Consider the following 20,951-nt stretch of genomic DNA (forward strand, 5'->3'; position numbering starts at 1 on the left):
ATGTGACTGACTGACAGCAGGCCGAGTCCGGCTACCTCACCGTATCAACCTCGTGCCCATGTCCAGGCCTAGAACTAGACCCAGACCCAAATGCTGGTGTTGGATCTGCCTTACAGCTATCCGTACATTGACCGGCATTTAAATCACAGTCTCCATGACCAAATGAGGCTGGGCCCGTTCGTGGAGAGGTTTCATCACAGCACGCCCCGCCCGTTTCTATCAACACGACTGACTCTCTGCCTCTCTCGAGGTGAAGACTTGCCTTGCTTGCTTCTTTCTTCCTTAGCTCCCTCGTTGCCGCCTTCCCTTCCCTGCCCTGCCCTTCCCTGCCCTGCCCTTCCCTGCCGCTGCCGCTGGACTCCTACTTCAAGACGCAAGACTCAAGATCGAAGGTCCAGAGGCCTAGTTAGAAGACCCAAAAGGCCGAAGAGACCCGGCTTGGAGCTGGAAGTAGCTAAGCTAAGCTGAGCTAGCTACTTGGACCTAAGGTAGTTGCCTACCTCAGCTAAAAGGGACGGTGGCCACATCACCTTGTAGTTACCTAGGTAGGTACCATCCTCCGGACGTACATGTCTCTTTGAGGCACCCGACGCTAGTACATCTGAGGTACCTTCACCTTGCCTCCGTTCGCTGCTGCGACGCTCCTGTACGCTCACACCTCAGCGTACCGTTACCGTCCCATTCCTTAGCCCACCTCACTTTCCCATCCTGGGTCGCCCTCCAGCTTGCACCTGTAAAAAGGTTATTTCCACCACCTGCACCCCCATATCTCGATTTATCTTCCTTACCTACCTCACCTCATCTACCTCACCTCCTTCTATCTTCAAAAATCTCTCTTCCTTCCATCCGTCTGTCTGGCCAGCCAGTGACAGCAACTTTTTTTGTTTACTTCTCGACCTTCATTACCTGTCCCCTTTGTCTCTTTTTTTCCTTTCCCTTGGCTGGCAAACACCACAAAATCACCAACGACGACAACAACCCAACCACCACCTTGCTCCTCCACGATCAACATTGGCCTTCCCATGTTGCCGGCATTTCTCTTCAACAGCTCATAGTCACCCGGGACGAATGAGTATTACATGACCATGCTCACTGTTAAGCAGCCAACTCACTACGGCTACAAGTCCGTCCATGACCTACCAACTCCGCCTTCGACTTCCCGACCTTCACCTCCACTGTCTTACCAAGATCACCCTTCTCACAAGCTGCTTCCCTCTATTCCCCGCAGTCACAGTCCACCTGGTCAGCCCATGTCGACGCATCATCGTGGCCTGCCTCCTCCGGCGGCCATGACTCTGCCCCCTCAACCGCCTCACTCGACTGCTGCTCCTCCTCCCCCGCCANGGCGGCCATGACTCTGCCCCCTCAACCGCCTCACTCGACTGCTGCTCCTCCTCCCCCGCCACCCCCGGCGCCTCAGCCCATCAGCCAGCCTCCGTCAACTCACAGTCATGCAATGGGCCAGTTGCCGGGCCCTCCGCCTCAGTGGCAGGGTGCCGAGGATTCCATGAGAAGTTGGTTGGCCGCCAAGACTGAGGAGGAGCGGAGAAGACAGGAGGAGGAGAAGACCAGACAGGAATCTTTGCGCCTCGAGCAGCGACGCATCGAGGCCGACATGCTGCGGACCTCTCTGAGCGGCGGAATTCCTCCGCCCATCGTACCGCTGGTCTTCGCCGGCATGGGGGGTGGTGTTTTGCCTCCGGCGGCTTTGGAATGGGCGCAACAGTTCCTGAACCCTCATGGTCAGCCTCAGCATCACCAATTGCTTCCTTCGCAAGGGCCTCTGTCGCCTGATCATCGCCGTGATTCTCAGTCACAGCCGTACGGGCAGTACCCTGGTGTTCCCTCGACTCCAAGCTCGGCCCCCGGGCCGCATGGGTTCACGGCATACCCAGGCTCTCCAGGAACGAGAGGTAGGGCCACGACGCTGTCCTCTACTGGCTCGATTTCTCGGCCTCTCGGATCATCGAACTTGCCAAGCCTGAACACAAACGTGCCGCAATCCGGCTCGCACGGCTCGTCGACAATGCAGAGTCACCAGGCTCACTCAACAGCCCAGTCTGCGGCAGCTCAGCAAGAGGCCCAGCCCAGCCCGTCCATTTACTTCCACCATTGGCATCCGCCCACATCTCAAGCCGGAGGAGGCTCTACACAGCCTGCGACACCCTCCGGTGCGTCCAGCAAGACCAAGAGAAAGCGAGAGTCGCTCTAGGCTAACCTCGGCTGGTGTGGCCATTAGGGGAGTCTCCTAGGAACAAGCGCAAGGCCACTGGCCCGCAACCAGCCGCTCCACCTCCTAGTCAACAACGCCTGAGGTCGCCTCCTTTTCACGGTGGATCGACGCTTGGAAATCCCCCGCCGGGACGAAGACGAGGACATTCTCGACAACGCAGTGATCTTTCATTTTATCGGCCGGGGGGTCGAGGCCGGGGAGAGAGTTTTGGAACCCCTCGAGGCATGTCTCCGCAGGTTGTCGGCTCCGGCACCGGGCCAGACCAGGGCATTACCGATTCGACATCCTCTCAACAGCAACAGCCAGCGAGAACTATTGGCGGACATTCGGTCTCATCTTTACTCTCCGAGGAGCCATGAAATCCGCTACAAATCGACCTGCTGAAAGGTATATCGATGACCAGAAAATACGCAGCGGCAACATTGGGGTGCGGACACGTGGAGCCGCAGGATCAGGAGCCACATGACAAGAGCGACAGCGACGTCTGGTCTCGGCCAATTTTACGACTTGTTTCAGCCATACACCACGGCGGAATTTCGCGAAACGAGATGCATGAGTACGACATTTTTCTCCGAACTTTCGCTTCTATGAATTCAACTCGCCAATTTTATTTTTTTTACTTATTTTTTTCCTCTTCTCCCTACGTCGCGAATCTCTCCGCGGCTCTTGACCGGGCTGGGGTTGCGGAGAGAGTTGCTGTCGACGCGTTCGAATTTTGTCCTACACTTGGATTTTCTCAGAGACTTGGACTACCTCTGGATTCACCTGCCGCCATTCCAGCGGATCTGGAACTGGAGGCGCACATTTTTCTTCTTCTCTACAAGGCACGCACGGGTCACGGCAACTTTATTTCGATTCTTCCAGCGGGCGGCATTGTCCCTTCGACGAGCCCATGAGCGCTCTTCTCTTCATCGGGTTTTCTACTTCGCTTCACTTCATTTCGCACCTGGTGTATTGATGTGCATTGTCAACAAGGCATTATGTTTGGGTGTATCTATAGCAATCGGAGGTGGTTCTTATTTTCTTCTTTTCTTCTTCATTCATCACGGGCTGGCCAAAAAGGACTTGCCGGGTAAGGGCTCACCTGGAGGTTTTGGTGCGAGCCCATCGAGATTCAGGTTGGAGTTGTTTGGACAAATTTTCATCTTCTTCTGGTTCTTTCCAATTAGGGCCGGCTTTTTTTGGGGCAATCTTACATGTATCATGATACCCTGCAGAAAAAAAAACAAGACAAGACGCATTTTGCAGACGGACAGACGCGTTTCAACCCCTGGACGTATTGATACCTTATCTCGCTTGTTTGATTATCGCGCTGTGAGGGGACAGGTATTTGGGAGCGAACGGCCCAGGAACTTGGGTAATTAGCGACGTGGAATTGCCCCTCGGCCCTCCTCCACACCCCCGATAGCGAGAAAGAAAAAAAAGAAGGGGGGGGGGGGGGGGGGGGGAAGCCNGGGGGGGGGGGGGGGGGGGGGGGGGGGGGGGGAAACCCTTGCTAGAAGCGGGAGAGAAAGTACCTCATGTTCGGACTTGGCTGACGGTCCAGCGTTCTTGGCCGATTTGGGCTAGATGCGTCGGCCAGATTGAGAAGTGACGGTGTAGTTGGCTCAAATAAGCTCGGCGGGGAGATTGGAACAGGAAAAAGTCAGCCTCGGTGATGGCGCGGTGGAAGGGGTCTTGTGGAACCGGCTGTCCGTCCGCCTCCGCCGCGCCGCCGCCGCCCGCCCGCCCGTTGCCCAGCGCCCGGACGTTGACGTCCCTTCCTTCTTCGCGAAAAGCTGCCCCGATGGAGCACAAAGTGCCTTGCTCGGAAGGTTGGTTGATGCGATGCAGATAGCGCGGACCAGGCTGGGGACAGTGCGCCTTCCTTTGTCACCATCCGTAGGTTCCTTAGGTAGACCAGGAATAAGCAAGGTGTTGGTGTCGACAGTGGTTAGTGGTATTTACCAGTCAGTAACCTTGGTTGACTCAGTTCGAAACATGGCAGGTCTTGCTGTCTGCAGCAGCAGCGGCCAACGCCAAGCCGCCGACCCTGACACAGCCGTATTTATTATGAGGAATTCTCTCATTCTCCCAACTCCATTGATTCTAACCTGCTTGTGCGACCTCGAAATGAAGAGGAGGGACGTATCCGTAGTATTCGTGGACGACCCGATAATCAAATGATTTACCCATTGCGGCTGGGCATGTCTTAACAGTCATTCGGATATAGGGCTGGCAGACAGGGACGGCACGAGGGCGAAGCGAAGGGAGCAGGAAAAGGGGAATTGTGGCCTTGGCCAGACGGACGAATACGCTGGGACGGACCCTCTCTCCAAGCTGAGACCGAAGCTAAGGGGAAGGGAAGCCATGGACGTGGGGGGCGGGGGTTGAAGGTCGACTGTAAGTGCGAATACCTCTACTGAACTTGAGGGACCTGACCCGAAGATGGGATAGGGGAAGCCCGGACGATAATCCACGAAAATGGGTATTCGCAGGGTTGGAAGTTGGCAGTTGAGAGGGCTGGCAAGCTTCAATTTCATTTCAGTACATGTGTTACTTCTGGAGTGGGAGCCAGGAGCACCTACCTACCTTACCTTGGGCAGTAGTACCTTACTACCCGGGCAAGGTAAGGTGGTAGGTAGGTAAGGTAGGATGGCTGTGCGCTTGGGGCGTCTGTGCACGAGGCGCTTAAGTGGCGTGTAACGGTGTAAGCCTTTGGTGTCATGACCTTCCTCCTCTTCTCCATCCTCTCCCATCCAACAAAGATTTCCATGTCATGCTGCCAACGTGTCTGCATCTGCATCCCCTGTGGCAATGATCCTCGTCGGATAGCGCACACCCACCGTGGCCATTCCCTTTCCGGGAAGCAATTGCTGAATGACCGACTGCACCGTATCGGCAAAGTTCGCTCCTGTACCCTATTGCGGCGCGCCGTTTCCTAGTCTTCAACCCGCCAGCGACCGTCCCTGCTAGGCTTGTGGCTTGCTGTCAAAGAGGCTCAATCCTTCCATCTCGGTCCCGAGATGGAAGGATTTTACCCGGCTGACGATGATGCGGCTGACCGGGCTTGAATCTATGCACAATGTCTAGCGTTGCCCAGGCGAGCTTATATTTGTGGCGCACTTCCGGCATCGTGGGAATGGCCACTTATTCATTCCCGCCCGTCCCCCCCAAAGGACTTTGTATGTGTGTATCGCTTCACCTCCGCAATGGGTCTCTTGGAGCGTACTTTGATGCAATGCGCCACTCTTTCACATCGTCTTACAACCGAGTGCTCGATTGGGATTGTCCATTGCTTTTGACATGGAATGTTAGCGAGGCCGAGATTGAAAAGGGCCAATACTGACATGTCCCACATTCCTCCCACACGATCTCGTCCTCGGGGACTGCAAGCCGCGTCCCGGTTGAGAAACCTCCGACCAAGGGAGCTCATGCCGGTCGGTGATGACAAGGAGGGTTGGTTGGCGACGGCCTAAGCACCCGGCATGTTGGATATAGCTTACGACTGGCGGCACATGGTTGGGCAAGCCCATGTCACCGTCACCTCCGGACGCGCATGGTCCTCCGGGTCTTGCAGATAGCTCGGGGTTCTGAAAGCTGAGACAGTCGATGTCTGCCGGGTGTGTTCTCAATTGGGGCTCCGGATAGGTCAACTCCCATGCTGACCTTGGTTAGGGTGTCTCGATTAGGGCAATTGGAGCTCGGCATGAGATGTGACATTCAATTGATAGCATTGACATGATAATAGTGACTAAATACGCTGACGGGACGGCACTGTAAAGTTCATCGGTCAATGCCTCGTGAACAAGCCACGTGTCAGAGGCGGGGTGCGCAGAAAACGACAGCGGTTCCAACAGTGGCAATGCGGCCGACGACAAGAGGTCAAGAAGAGATAGGACGCCGGATTCCGCCACGCCGCTCTCCCCCAAGCGCTTTTGAAGCATGTCTTCGTCTGTTATTGCAGCTTGTGCGGATGTTCTGGATGAAATGCTCATCTTCGCCCATAATGTCAAAAGATTAAACGATTCAACCGTATTTATGGTCGTGACCAGTGACCTGCTAGTAATAGGCCGGAAAAGTCAAGGGGTGATGTTTTCGAGATCACGCGGGGTATTTGCCAACGCGTGTTACACGCCGACCTATGTGGTGTACTACAGACACCGTCTGAGGTGAATTATAAGAGAAAGATGTTCGATATTAGGTATGTTAGTGTGAACATAATGTTATCTATGACTTGTCTGGGTATCCAAGTATGAATTCCTCTTCCCTTTCCCTTTCACTAAAGCTAAAGAGACTAAATCTAGGATAAATAAAGACCTGATTTATAAGATAGACTTTGATTTATAATTCTAAAGGCAGCTATTATCTTATTTTATTAATTTAGGGTTATCCTATATGTATTATTATTATCATAAGTTTTAATTTAGAAACATCTAAATATTAATCTTATGTTACATCCTTACCTAGATAGATAGATGTTTAGAGTATCCAGTGTTCACGACGATCAGACTGGCGGCTCGCGAACTGTGGATTAGAAGACTGGCTTGCAGTATCCTTATGGAGGCAGGTATTTACAGGATATCGGCAAAGATGTGAACTGTGACTTAAGGGCGGGAGCAAATCCGGCGCTGAAATGCAAATGTTCTCTATCGGCTTGCCACGCCGCTCACATACGTCGCCTTGCCGAAATGTCACGAACTCGTCGCTGAGTTCAGTTGTGGCGGCTGGCCTTACATTGCCCGGCCCAGCAGCCGTGTACAGCATTTGATGGCTTGCTGTATTCCTAGATTGAGCCATGGCATATTTTTGATCGTGATTGTTGATTCCATCCAGTGCGAGGCTCGCAAAGAAAGGGAAGCTGGTTGAGCAGACGTTTCTAATTGGAATGCTACTGAGTCCAATGTTGTTCGACATCAAATATGATCATGGCAGACTCCTACAATACAGTACATCCTGGCATGAAGGGGTGTACTGTCGGAACTATATTTGAGTCGTCATTAAGTTGAGACGTCCTGTGAGGATGGCAATGAGCCAAACGGCATATGAGTGGATATAAGCCCTCCGTGTCTTCGAACCGCACTCCTTTCCTCATTGAGACAAATCCAGAAAAAGGCCAGATCATATCGCTCAGCCTAAATCAACTCAATTCCCCAACCGGGGGCGGAGGGAGGGAAGGAATGATTCACGTGAGCCTCTCCGCCGGAGACGGGGCGCGCAGGCACGGAGTTCGGAACATAATCACTGCGGGCTGCAACACCCCGCAGAACAATATAGAAGGTTCCTTGCTGCCCGTATTTCTATTTCTGGGTAGAAATTGAAATCAAAACTCCGGGGAGATAGAGATCAACCGCCAACTCGTACGATAAATCCACAGTGGCATATGTAGATCGACACCTCCCAAGATAAGCTCTCTTCAACCCGGGACTGCCTTTGACACGCCATTCCAGATTTCCCGTTAGACGAACGACCAGGATACAACATGATGAAGGAGAAACTGCTGGTGGAAACGGGGGCAGTAGATATGGCAGTATGAGCCCCTGGTCGTGGATCGTCCAGGCTTCGGAGGTCGGGTGGCTGCTTGACTCGCCGCAGCTGGAGACGGGCAGAATGGAGCGAGCAGAATAAATCGTGCTAACCTCTACGCGGAACATGGCCGCGTTCCACCGAGCTTTGGGGGGGACAAAATGATGCGCTTAGCACTCTTATCACGAGGGCGAGGGCCCGGCATAGCAGGGGACATTGCAAACATTGGTACGGCGAGTAATACATTATACATTGTTGTTGATACTCCGGGCAGACGTCACCCCAAAGTATACTATCTCATAAGGGTATATGAAAAATTCGTCCTGTGTTCCATGGCCTCCTGCATCACTTTTAAGAGCAATCGCTTCCATTCTCTTCCCGCATAGTCCTTTCGTCTCACTAACAAATGAGATCCTCCGTGTCTGAAGAGTCTAACGTCTGAATCCCGGGGTATTTGTCGACGAAATGCGTCGAGGTCATCCTGACCAGCTCCGTGAACGCCTTGCAAGAACATCCATAAACGCGAATCAAAAGACATAACAATACGTCAGCATATCGTAGCCTGGCTTCCAAGCTTGTGTGCCAGAGAAAGGCCACTCTAGGGTCTCTTCTTCTGGCGCTTCCACTCCGCCCGCGTCACCTTCATCAACAGATCCTCGTCCTTGACGGGAATCCATGATGTCAACGCCTTCATGGCGTTCTCAAAATCTGAGTCCAGAAGGACTTCTCGTAGCGCGTGTATCAGAGCTGCGCTGGTAGCATGAAGAACATCGATGCCGGTCATGGTGACTGGCGAATCGGGAACCTTCGTGGCTGATGTATCAGGGTTCTCGCCGAGAAGCAGAAATACGTCCCATACACGAAGCTGGGCAGCAAACGGTATGGACAGATTGAAAAGTGTCAAGTACCATCGAGTACCGTAAGCTGTAGGATCGATGCAGAGCTCCGTCTGTTCCAGATTAGCGCCGAGTCACATGGCGAAGAGGAATGATGATGTCTTACTAGCTTCTTGGCGACGTCCTTGCCGCTCAGCCACTTAGTCTGCAGGTCGCTCAACGCTGCCATTAACCCGTCAAAGCCAGGACTGTATAATTTTTCCAGTCCTCTCAACTGCCACATACGGACCAACATGACGAAACACTTCTCCTCATCGAAGTAGCAGAGCAAGGTTGCCGCCAGCGAGGCCATGCCTTGAACATAGCCGGTGTTTGGAAAGTAGAGTGACAAGGCATGCAAAACTCGAAAGAGAAGTCGTTGCCCCCCAGTGTAGCGCTTCCGGAACATGACATGCCGACTGATGGTGCGAGGCACGTCCAGATCAATCTGTACGTCGTCTGGAGAGCCACGGCACTGAAGTCGGTGGAAGTCGGTGATGATCGAGTCTTCTGACGGCGAGTCTCTATGGGCTCTTGCTGCCGATGCCATGAAAGAAAACCACGCAGAGGCTCTCCATCGATCAGGAATACCCTTCCAGGTCCTGTCGATGAGTTTTTGGTTTTTGACGTCAAAATCAAATTCCATGCCCTCACCATCCTTCCCTTTCTTAATGACCTTGGCCATCTTCCGCCATTTCTCGGATCTCTCCCATTCTTTTCTCTTGATGGCCTCGGATATCTTTTCAATGTTTTCTTCGTCTCCCAAGGAGAGCGAGAGCATGCCTCCAGCCTCGTCCATCCACCGTCGGTCACGATTGTGGGGGAGTAAATTACCCGCATGCCTAATTGCTGAACGAGTTGACCGACGAGATGCAACTGACGCCTTGGAGGTTTGGGTGTTAAGTGACCTTGCGGACACCTTCCTGTTCGGCCCCCTAAGTGGCAAACCCAACCCAAACGGATCTCGCTTCAAGATGTTCTTCTTCTTAGGCGCGTGCTGCGATGATTTAAGGTCGGTGGGGATGCCCACTCTCGCCTCGGATTTGCGTGGGTTGATGAAACCGTACCGGTCGACGTCATAGCCGTTGAGATCCTCCCAATCTTCGAAACCACCTGCCACCTCATATTCGCTTCTTGTTTCGGGACGTTGGGAATATGAACTTCCAGATCTTGGAGTACCCCAGGCGGGAGGTTGCAGCTCGGCGACCCTAGGAGGAAAACGAAAGTTAGCACATTGTTGTCAACACTGATGTGGAAAAAGGAAACCATACGGATCGTTCTCGGTCTCGTCCGTCGGATTTTCGGGGCTTACATCCAACTGCTCGCCCACATCCGACGGTCGTCCGCCGTCTTCCCAATTGATGCTATCGCCAGATGCATAGAGCGATCTCACCTTTCGAGATTCCAACTCCACGTCAGCGGAGAGGACGCGGATACTTGGTGTTTTCATCGCGGCTTGCGATGTCGAATCCACGGTTGTCTGTGCAGTGCTTGGGTCTGCGGTAGTCGCCTCGATCGTCGTCCCAGTCATCGTCTCAGCAGCGCTGGCATCAGTGACTTCCGCCGCGTTGAGTTCGGGTGCACTGTGTGCGTTGGGCTCGGTAGGCTCCATCATTGGGGCCTCGCTCGAAGGAACTCCATTTGGTATGGGTTCGTTGGAAGCAGCCTCGTTCGTGGAGGGCTCCTTCATGCTGGCGGCAGCGCTCTGGAGTGGTTCCTCGTATTTAATGTGGAGGATAGGAGGCGCAGGCTCAGATGCAGGAGTCGGGGGTGATGCAGGAGCCGGCGCGTGGACATCATCCGTTTGCGACTTGGCTTCCATTGTTCCGTCGGTTGTTTGTGCGGGGAAAGCACGGCGACCGCCAAACATAATACTGCCACGATTGGAGAAGGAGAGGGTCGTCAGGAAATCATCGTCAAGCAGACTGACGGTGGGGATGGAGATTGAAATGGGGGAGAAGTCGATGGCATCCTTGCTCAGGAGGTTGAAGTCGTCTGGGATGTTGACAGGGGAGAGATTAGGCGACTTATCGGAGGCTGTAAAAGAGGAGCCCCGCGCCGGGGCGATCATTGGCTGCGTGGCAGGTGATAGGTCGGCCGGACTCTTATCCCGCAACTCAACCAGAGACTCTACCGACAAGGTGCTGCTAAAGCTGCCAGACAACCTACGTTCGGCGATTTGGAGTTGCGCAAGATGATAATGGTCCATGGCGATGGACATTTGCGCAGCTGTCCGCATGCATCGGCCAGCTGAAGGCCGTTTGGCTACCGAAGGATCCTCGGTGGAATAAAGGGATTCGCTGTCGCAGATGGAGGGTGTTACGAGCTTTTGTCGTTGCACAACGTGGCCAGCCACGATCAAGGCGTCGATTTTGTCGTACGCGTGATCTTGGTCCTCGCACTCCTCGACGATTGTGGCCCCAGACGAAGCAGTGGGTGCAAGGCCGGAATCTCTCTTCCAATCGTTGTCGGCAGCGGGCACACGGGGACGAAAGGCAGGGTGCTGTTCGATTGCTGGAGGGGGAGTGACGACGACGGGACTGATGGGCGGACTAGGAAGAGACGAAGTTGCAGAACGGCAAGTTCGACGCGTCGAGATGGATAGAGACCTCCGGGGGAGGCGCGTAAGAATAGGAATAGGAGGCTCTGCCTGGACCGTCTTTTCGTAGCGGACGGCGATGAGGCTAGTATCGTCCTTGAAGGGAACGAGCGTAGGCCGGGCTTTCAGGCGCACGCTTGTGGACTTTTGGAGGGCCATGGCGTAGTACTCAGGGTGCTCCGGCCGGGCGCGAGTGGCTAGATGGAGACGATCCGCCCGTGCTCGCTCGCAAACGGAGCCGGGGTCTTGGGTACCGGCGTGGGATTGGAGCTCCCTCAGCGGTCGGTGGTACGCCGGTGGGAGCACAGCAGGTCCAGAGATGGACTGGACGGGCGGCCAAGGCGGATGTTGTGACGGCGTAAGTGGAGGTAAGTGGCTCGCCGTCCAGGGCTCGATGAGCCGTTGAGCGTTGGATTCAGGTGTGCCAATTTCGAGCGCTCGAGGCTAGACAGTGGCGCTAGCCAAGTGTGGGAACAGAGAGTCCTCGGAGGGATGGATGAGATGCTGAGATGCGAGAGCTATTCGGACGACGATCCAAGAGGGACGGAAAGGAAGAGAGAAAGGTCGTGACCTAGAAGACACCGAGCAAGGGTCGTGATATGGCAGCGAGGCGCTAGATGGCGTCGTTCAAAGCGAAAGAGCAGCCGTGGAGCAGGCGGTGATGTGTGTAAGTGGCTGCAAGATTGTGCAGGCACGACAGAGTCAAACGGCGGGAGGATCAAAAAGAGTCGGGACCGTGGTCTGGAGTTGGTTAATTGACTGCATGGAGGCAGAGGGGAATGGGTAGGAAGGACGGGAAAATAACACCGGGCGGGAAGGTGTGATGAAGTAGGTGGGTACCTTGCGCGGTGAACTTGGTGAGGCCCAAGAGTGTTGGCATTGGCTTGGTGGTGATACTCGAAACACTCACTACCTTGGCTGGCGCAAAGAAGGACATGCAATTGCTTCGGGGGGGAGGCGGAGAAAAGGTCAGGAAAGACACGAGGGTAGACTGGAAGCTCGAAGTTGGGTATTTCTTGTGTTTTGCTCCCAAGACTGATGGATTTCGAGGCGGCCCAGCCCTGTCCAAAATGTCCACATCAGTTCTACCTTGGTAAGGTATGTTGCAGAGCAGGAAGCGGTGGAAGCAACAGCCGCAACAGCCCGGCACCACAATCTGCACGCACTCACACACCTGTTGCTCTCGCACGCACAGCAAATCATGGACGAACAAGGGCATCATCATCAGAGGCGGTCGGGGGAACCCTGTCATGCTGCAGCCAACTTCCCAGATTGGCTAGAGATCCACGATCCGGCCCGTTCCCATTGGCTTATCCCGGGAATCGTGCCCTACCACTGGTTTTCTGATTGGCAATGTCCAGTGGTCGACGGGAGTGGGTGTTGTCGTCCTCTGAACGAGCCTCCACTGTCCTGTCCCTGTCCGTCTTCCCGTGTCATCCATCCCACTAACGCAACGCAACGTAGTGAGGCACAGGAGATTGAGAAAGAGAGAAGAGGCGCGCATCAGAAAGAAAAGGGCAGACAGACCGGCCAGGCCTGGGTGACGGACAGCTACATGATGGGAGCGAGCCCCCATACGCAAAGCAGCGACAATCAATCCACCCACGACCAGCCACATCTTCAATCGTTCCCATGCCATGCCACGCACCTCGAACGCTTTCTGATAGGCTCATTGGCTTGAACCCCGGCCCGTCTCCCGCCATCTGGCCATGCATCAGTACCCGAAGCAGGGCTTCTCTATGGCAGCCGACCAGAAAAGACCCTCTCCAGTCCCTCGTCGTCATCGCTACGCATTAAGTCGGTGAAGGTCACCCTGCAACCGATACCGCTACTCGGGGTCATTCAACGCACAAAGCCCACCTGTCTGCATATCGGCCTCCGCAACATCTTCATGACCGCCGAATTCACCGCGACAACGCCTCCGGACGCGATACGCGAGCGTACGCCATAATTGCGCCCCGACGCTGGTCATGTTCAACCTCCTCTCTCGCTAACCCGCCGTTGCGGCCGCCTATCCATAATCTACCCCAGCCCGGCCTCAATCTGCTCCATCCGCCTTACACAGCAACGGCCGCCCGACGCAGCCGCGAAATTATCGTTACACATGTCTCTTCAGAACGACCGCCGAATCCTGGATCTACCTATCTCTGCGGTTGTAGCCTGCTGCTCTTCGTACATAGCACAGCTCCCCTTCCCTGGCGCCAAACCCTTCAATCTAATCACGACATGCCAGCAACCGTCGTCCCACGCATCACCCGTTAATTGGCTGTCGCTCGGTTTGCAAACGCTCTTGTGGCCCTGCCCTCCCGTCCGTTCTTGTCCAAATTTCCAAAAGAATGCGAACCCAGTCCGGGGGCCGTCAGATATGTCCTCGTCACCCAAACCACACGCGGTTTGCAGAATAACGGGACCCTTACGATCGGCGCCAAACCTTCTGCTACCTCTGATCTGAATGCCATTTGAGATTTGTCTCGTTCAGCTTATAATATTGGCCCTCTATTGACTCACATGTCTTTACCGCCTGTTCGGGATGGTGAGCGGAAGCTAGTTTCTCCCGAACGGGAGGCTTCCCAGGGCAGGGTTTACGTGCCCATACCAAAGCTCTTGCCATCAAGCATATGCTTGCGCGATGCCCTGTCATGGAGGTTCTTGCTGGGACGCTAGCACCGGGTCCAGCCCTTTGCCGGTCATATCGAACCACCCCCAGGTAACATCGTTAATTTTTCGCGCCAGCAGTTCGTGTGCAATTCGAACTTGCTCGGTTGGAGTAGAAAGACAGCCATTTCCCTAATGCATTCAGCAACTTCAACCACTTTCAATCACAGACCTCTGCTTTGCTCATCTCCTTGTCCTTATGCCACTCTCCCCTCCCATCTAACTACTAACACTCGTTTCTTTCCTCTCCGCCTTTCTATTAGTAAACTTATATCCCGCCAAGCACAGAAGCCAGAGATACGGCGCAAAAATACCAGGAACGGCGACTGCAGACTTTCCCCCCCTTCTTCTTCCTCTTAAGCGCCCTACAAACAAACAACCAACCAACCAACCATGGCTATAGGTTTGAATAACAGTAGATTAGAGCAAACACGGATGCTTCCTGCGTGTCCCCGGAGCCACAGATGGCCCAAACAGCTGGCAGTCGTGGTCTGGCATTTGCACCATATGCTTGTGACAGTGTGCACACTTCTTGAGACCACTGGTGCAAGACTCTGGCGTGGCAGGAGGCCAAAGCTTTTTGGGGTTTGGATCGGGGTCTTTCCGACCTTTCTAGGGCCGCAACGGGTTCGGCTGGCTGTTTGCAGGCTGGACCATCCTTCCAGGGTCCTCTCCACCCATCCTCGTCTCCCACGTTCTCGGGTCGTCCCACACAGGAATGTGCCCTAAGACTCTCAGGGCCTATGCTAGGGAGGTTTTCAGTCCGAGAGATTCCAATAACAGGCCTTGGAGGCATTAGCAGGATAGATGAGGACTAGGTACTTGGCCATCACGAATTTGTCACACCAGCAGCCGACTTGGCAAACTCCGGGCCATTCGTTGCCTTGCGTGACTGCTACCGCAACTCAATGTGGTGGTTCTCGCACAAACCCGGGGGGAAGAGCCGAAAAAGAAGTTGAAAAGAACGCACCAACGTCTTCCACGGCCCCAGAGGGCGGTCGAACCGTTACGGAACAAACGGGGCGTTCTGGGGCTACAGGAACCACATGGGAACCACATCCCGAGGTGAGTCAACTACGTCGCGAGCATTAACAACTTGGAGAAAACGAAACAAAATAGCTCAATGGCCTTGGTATAGAGCGAACCCGTCCCCCTCTTTCATCGTGGGCAGCCCAGGCAGGCTATTCCGTTTTGCTCAGCTTCCACTTTGAGTTTATACGTTCATCCACAATTCTCCCTTCGCACCGCTGGTTACCTTTGCCGCTTTCGTCATCTTCCGTCCAATACAAAGGAGGAGAGAAATGCAACCCTTTGGTGCCGTCCCATGCTCAAGGAGTAATTTCTCAATGAAATGCCTGTTTGCCCCTTGCAGACGCGCTATGTGACCCGTCTCTGCGTGTCGTTGAATCAATCGCTATGCTGGTTGGCGGTTTCCCATACATCGCACCGCCTGTCGCACAAAATTTGCAGCGCCACCCGAAACGTCTCCAATTGCGTGGTTTCCTGGTTTCCACTAGGCGCGGCTTCATGTCGCCACCAATCACTTGCACACAAATGCCGCAAAAAAAAAACCAGACCTTCCGTCTCGAGGGTAATTAGCATCGAGCGGCTTCTTCAAACCTCCTCATTCTCCCAATCCTTTTCACTGAACATTGGTCCCTTCCGTGCGCCGCTAGCCTCAAGTTTCGAAAGGAACTCGGGCGGAACGGAAGGAATGTATTTGCGCGCCCGCTCCCTGTTGACACCTCCGAAGCCTGCCCCATACGAGACTAGCATGTCCGTTACGGATGGCAGCGTGAATGGTAGCATCAAGGCCGGATCCATGAGGAGATTCTCCGGCACATCCTCGTCTTCCTCTTCACTCTCATTTCCACCTGGGCCCTTATTTGCCTTACCAGCGGTGTTGTCCGCACTACCACCATTGGCATCTTTCACCTTGACCGGCGTTGAGGGGGCGCTCTTGCGGTCTTCCTTTCTGCGCACATGCTCTGCTTGAATCGCGTTGAGATACTTGAGGGCACTCTTCGGTAGTCCCTTCTCGCCGACTTCGGGCCTGTAATGTTGCGCTGCGTGGATCAGCTGTTGTGGGCTTAGCCGCTTGAGCTGTTGCAGGGTGCCCACGAGGGCCTCGAGGTCGTCGGCACCGAGCGAAGAAAAGCACTGCAGCCATTGCAGAAGCTGAATGACGGGCGCAAGATGCCGCCTCGCCGCGTCCACCGTCGTTTCGCCAGAGGACTTCGTCTCGCCTCCCTCGTAGTGCTCGGGTTGTCGGTTGTTGGTTCTAGCCCAATCCTCCAGCGTTGAGACGTTCATTCGAATTTGCATCGCTTTCGTCCGCGCAAGGTACTTTCTGTTAGACATGATGCGGTTGAAAAGCTCTGCTCCAAGCCAGTATAGCAACTGTGAGACGATCTGCGCTGTGATAACTGAGTGGATGTCGTAGAGATCCAGCACAAACAAAGTGGACGACAGCAGGGAGGTGACGTTGCGCGGAGCAGGCTTCGCCCTTTGCTTCGGGGACGGTGGCCGGAAGCGCTTTTCTAAGGGTTCTTCCTTGACTTGCGCCTTGCGCTTGAAAATTCTCCATTCGTTTTGGAAGGCAATGTCCTCGAATCCGGGAATGGTCTCATGGTCGAGCATCGCAGCGTCGAGAACCTTGTCTAGTCGCCTTTCCGCATCCCTGACAATGAGGATGAAAATCTCATTAATGAGCTCTGAAAGTTGAGCCTGGAACTGAACCGTAGCCTCCACAAGTCCAGCGTCTTTCTTGAGATAATGAAGCAGTAGGGTGGCATTAGAAATCCAGAAAGCCAAGATCGTCATATCCCATTGATACTGCTCAACGACATCATTGATCTTGTCCATGGCTGATATCATCAGCTTAGCCAACAAGTCGGGGCTAGAGTGGTAGTGCGCGTATCTCGCACTAAGGAAGATCATGTTCGCAGGCACCGGCTTCTGTGCGGGAGATCTTTGAGGTGTCATATTGGTAATGACAATGTCTAGAATGCGGTCAAGTTCGTGTTCTTGGAACACAAACATTTGATCATGCAGACAGCGAGACCAATCAAATTCAGGCTGCTCCTCTTCGAACTCATCGGTAGCCTTATTGCGTGAGTACCATGGTTGGGAAAGCAAGTGGCTGATTAGAACTTACTTCTGGCTGATCATCCATGCCAACGTTACCCAAGTCAACTTCGAGATCGCGTGCACTGTCCATCATCATTCGTCTGCGCAGCTCGTTTTCGGCCATTTCCTCTTCAAAACGGTCTTGCGAAAAGCCAGGGTTGTAGAAGTCATCCGTTCCCGCATTGCCTATGTTGTAGCCACTGTCGTGCAGATAGAAGGACATGTCACTGTCCGGTGGCACGAAGTCGAAGGCCGTCCGGCCAGACGAGGTCTTTTGCTCGGCCGATGCCCCGTTGTCGAGGAGGATTTTGGCGATGCTCTTGTGCCGGTTCGTCATCGCCCACATAAGCGCGCTCCATTGATTCCGGTCTTGTTTGTCGACGTCAGCGCCAGCGTCGATAAGCGCCTTGACGACACTTTCGTGGCCCTGTCATCAATCAGCAGATGCGAGATTTGGCTGGTTACTTTTGACCCACGAAGCAGCTCGCGTATATGAGCGGAGGGGTTCCGTCTTCGTCGGGCGCATTGACGTCGACGTATTCTTTGGCTTTCCCGCTGAGTATGCTGCCAATCCTCTCGGTGTCGCCGTTGCTCGCAGCCATGTTGAGTGCCTTTTGCAACAAGTCCTTCTTCTCATCTTCGGGAAGCTTCTCGTCGGCCAGTATCGTATTCTCGTCATCGAAACCCGGGCCGACCCGGTGGGCGGCTTGGGCGGCGAGCATCTCCATCAGACGTGCGTCGCTATTCTTGGGGCCTGTAGTAATATCTTCATCGTACGTAGAGTCGTCTAAGCTCAGATTGCCAAAGTTGAGGGGCTTTGCAAGTACGGGCGTGGTCAGAAACTGCGATTGTCCTGGGAGTTAAGTGTTAGCCATGCGTCATCTCAACATGTCAAGAATTGCGGGCGAGGGTCTCTCGCGGATGGAGGGGCAAGGGGAGGGGGAGGGGGAGGGGGAGGGAAAAGGGCGACTTACCCTGCCAACCATCATACATTTCCGTCTCCGGTACCAGCTCGCGTGGACGATGGCTGCGATCGTCTAGGGACTTGGGCAAGTCTGAGGGTAGAGGGCGAGGCTTCTGTTCGTCGCCAAGTCCACCGTTAACGTCCCCGAAGTCCATGGTGGAAGGAGGGGCAGCTGAGAGGCCCGGTAGGCATTAGTCGGACGGGGGTATCGGTTTATGCGATGCGCGATTCGATTCGGTGCGAAGTGGAAATGTTTTACGGGAAGTTTCGTCTCAGAGGCAAGCTTGCTATGGGTGAGCATGCATCCGTAGTAGCAAGACGAAGGATGGAAGCGGAGTTGTCGTCGTTGTTGGACCTTCGTTGGTGGGGAATGCCGTATGTCGATGCAGGTTGTTGATGTGTTCAAGTCGGCAGCGCGGGATGCGAAAAAGGGCCGCGGGCTCGGCGTCGTGTGATGAGGTTGTCCTGCTGGTTGCTGTCCAGGTTATGTGTCTTGCCCGCCGCCCGGTGTGTGCGCATAGGTAAGGTACGTGCTGGCCTGAGAGTCCCGCAACGGACCCAATTCAGGCAGTGGAGATGAACGTCCCGTCACGTCGTCGGGTCTGTTCGGTCAGGCCCTGCCCGGCGACCAGCTTGCTGATGTCACTAATAAATTGCCCACAGCGCAGCACCAGTCCGCTAGGCACGCTCCAGGGCTTGTAGCTGGTGGGCATCAAGCCCCTGTGCCCCTGCACTTTGGGGAAGAAGTACCCAACTGCGGACCGTGCCTCATCTGAGCATTGAGCTACCCCGCCGAGCCCCTGAAAGTGCTCAGTGAGATAGGTGGGTAGGTGCCAGGCATATCATATCACGGAGGAGCCCAACCAGTCAGTCAGAGGACATGAAGCAAGGTGCCTCCCTGGAATCGTTGTCGTCTTTATAGGCCGCTGATTGTAATTTCGAACTTTTGCCCCTTTGTTTTCCCAATTCTACGCTCCCTTGTTCCAGCGGGATGCCGAGCCTATCGATGGCTTCTTCATACACGGCCCTGCCTACCTATGCCATCCCAATAACCCAACGCTCATGCTCTCTTGCCAAAGATACGAAGTCTCTTAACTCCTCCATCCGGGATGATGGTGATCTTCACGTGAGACGCAACCTTGTCTTTGATGTCGCTCTGGAAGTCATGCTCCTGATCCGGCCCGCACTTGCTCGGGGCCACAATCTCAGTCCATCCGGCGGCGTCCGCTCCGGGCTCGCCGCTCTCCTTCCATTCAAGAGCATCGATCTTGACCTTCTGTGGGAAGTTACCACGGAAGTGTGCCGTGTCCACGACGACGTTCTGAATGTATCCTGGTGCGCCAAGGCGAACAATCGTCCAGTCTACGTGACCTTTGGTGCGTGATCTAGCCGTCTCCCATCCGTCACCCATATCTTTGCCGCGGCCCGGCAGCAGGAGGTTATCCTTGGTGCCAAAGTGCTGGTCGCTGCACGAGATGGCAACACCGCCATTCTGCGCCGCGGCCAGGTCGAAGATGGCCTCCTTATCCTCGGGGAAGACAGGCACAGCGTGGCCGAAGAGGCGGAATCTAGCGATACCACCGTCGGGGTACATGTTCAGGCGTACGTGAGTGTACTGCTTCTGCTTGGGCTCGGCCAACCTCCAACCGAAGCGCCGAGAGGGGCCGCACTCCTCGTTGCCGAGAATCGTATCCCACTGTCCTCTGCCGCCCTTCCATGAGACGACCTCGTCGTCGTTGAGATTGAAACAGCCCTCTACCGAGATTGAGGGAGCATGGTTGCCAGAGAAGAAAGCAGTGTCAACTTCAACACCCTCAACGGTTCCAGAAGCAACGCCGAGACGGACAATAACCCAGTCAAACGGCTCTGTGTTGTGTCGTCTGGTCTCCCAGCCATCGTACCAAGCGCCAGTGTAAACCATCTTGCCAGGCTGCCTGATGGGAGGAGTGGGCGTCAACAGGTTGGTAGCCTCCGCAAACCATTCGTCTGAGAAAGCCAGGATCTTTCCGCCGAGGGCCGCAGAGATGAGATCTATGTCGAAACAAGTCAGTCTCAGCCCAAGCCCCTATCTCAAGTGAGTCTCGAGAGAGTAAAAGCGGATGAAAACTTACCGATACTGCTAGAGCGAAAGGTCTTGTCGATATCATCCGACGCGATCCTGGTCGTCTTGACCTGCTCAAGAGTGTACTCCTGTTCGCTTGCCATTGTGAAGGTTGACGGTGGGGTGGGATATGGAGGGGTCAAGTGAGGGGTTGAATTCAGCTGATGAGAGTTGCGTTGTGTATTCACCTGCAGCAAACTATTCGGGACTGTGGCTTACAGATGAGAAGGGCTGAACGGTGCGAGGGAGCCGCGGATTATTTATAAAGAATTGAAAAGTGCAAATGCCCTCTGAACAATGGGAAGAAGGGTGGAAAGAGCCTCGGAAGAGTGATGGCTTTGTCCTCGTAGTGCCTCCCGCTGGACCCTTTTCCCCTTCCCCTTCCACTTCCCGGGCTCCCAGGCGGCCAATTCCGACGTCGGGCGGCCACAGTCAACGGCCACATTGAGCCTTGGAGTGTCGCGCCGGCGGCCAGACGCGGGCGATAAGCAAAGACGTAATGATTCGAGCGAATTAGCTAACACTGGGCCGTGGCCAATCTGCGGCGCTTCCCCGCATGCCACTGCACACGAAAGTGTTAATTACCTTAGGTACCCGTACTGTCCCCGCTGTTCGGTCGGCGGGGTGCGCGTCTAAGTTTGATGGAACTCCAGCCAGCACCGAGGGGGGAGAGGAGCGTCGCCCGTGAAGTCGTTCGGAAGAAACTCCGTCTTTCCTGCCTGTTGATTGAGTTTCTGGCCTCAAAGGGTACTAAGCATCTACCAAAGTACGTTTGCCTTCAGCCATCATTGATGCTTCTCTTGCAAAATGCATCATCAAACTCTCGACGATACGACACACATCGATGACCCTGCTGCCTCCCGATCTGATAAGGGCTGAGCAGAATTCTT

At 54.5% G+C, this 20,951-nt stretch overlaps 2 protein-coding genes and 1 pseudogene across 3 annotated transcripts; 1 reads left to right on the forward strand and 2 right to left on the reverse strand.

The window, feature by feature from the left end:
* The first annotated feature begins 1,085 nt into the window (after window positions 1-1,085).
* On the forward strand, window positions 1,086-2,592 carry GCG54_00002098 (annotated as a pseudogene). The gene is made up of 2 exons: window positions 1,086-2,171; window positions 2,240-2,592. Coding segments are annotated over exons 1-2 (1,439 nt in total).
* Window positions 2,593-8,336: 5,744 nt separating this feature from the next.
* On the reverse strand, window positions 8,337-11,371 carry GCG54_00002099 (TBC domain-containing protein; the record flags this gene model as incomplete). Its single annotated transcript, XM_045402196.1, has 3 exons — window positions 8,337-8,687; window positions 8,741-9,821; window positions 9,885-11,371. The coding sequence occupies 3 exons, from the start codon at window positions 11,369-11,371 to the stop codon at window positions 8,337-8,339; spliced, it is 2,919 nt and encodes a 972-aa protein (XP_045258558.1).
* Window positions 11,372-15,481: 4,110 nt separating this feature from the next.
* GCG54_00002100 (Allantoicase) lies at window positions 15,482-20,165 on the reverse strand (the record flags this gene model as incomplete). Its single annotated transcript, XM_045402197.1, has 6 exons — window positions 15,482-16,972; window positions 17,025-17,423; window positions 17,473-17,849; window positions 17,971-18,132; window positions 19,044-19,991; window positions 20,072-20,165. 6 exons carry the CDS (start codon window positions 20,163-20,165, stop codon window positions 15,482-15,484), a joined length of 3,471 nt encoding a protein of 1,156 aa, XP_045258559.1.
* Between the last annotated feature and the right edge of the window lie 786 nt (window positions 20,166-20,951).

The sequence above is a fragment of the Colletotrichum gloeosporioides genome (assembly GCF_011800055.1).
Source record: "Colletotrichum gloeosporioides strain Lc1 chromosome Unknown consensus_84, whole genome shotgun sequence".
NCBI classification, from domain to species: Eukaryota; Fungi; Ascomycota; class Sordariomycetes; order Glomerellales; family Glomerellaceae; genus Colletotrichum; species Colletotrichum gloeosporioides.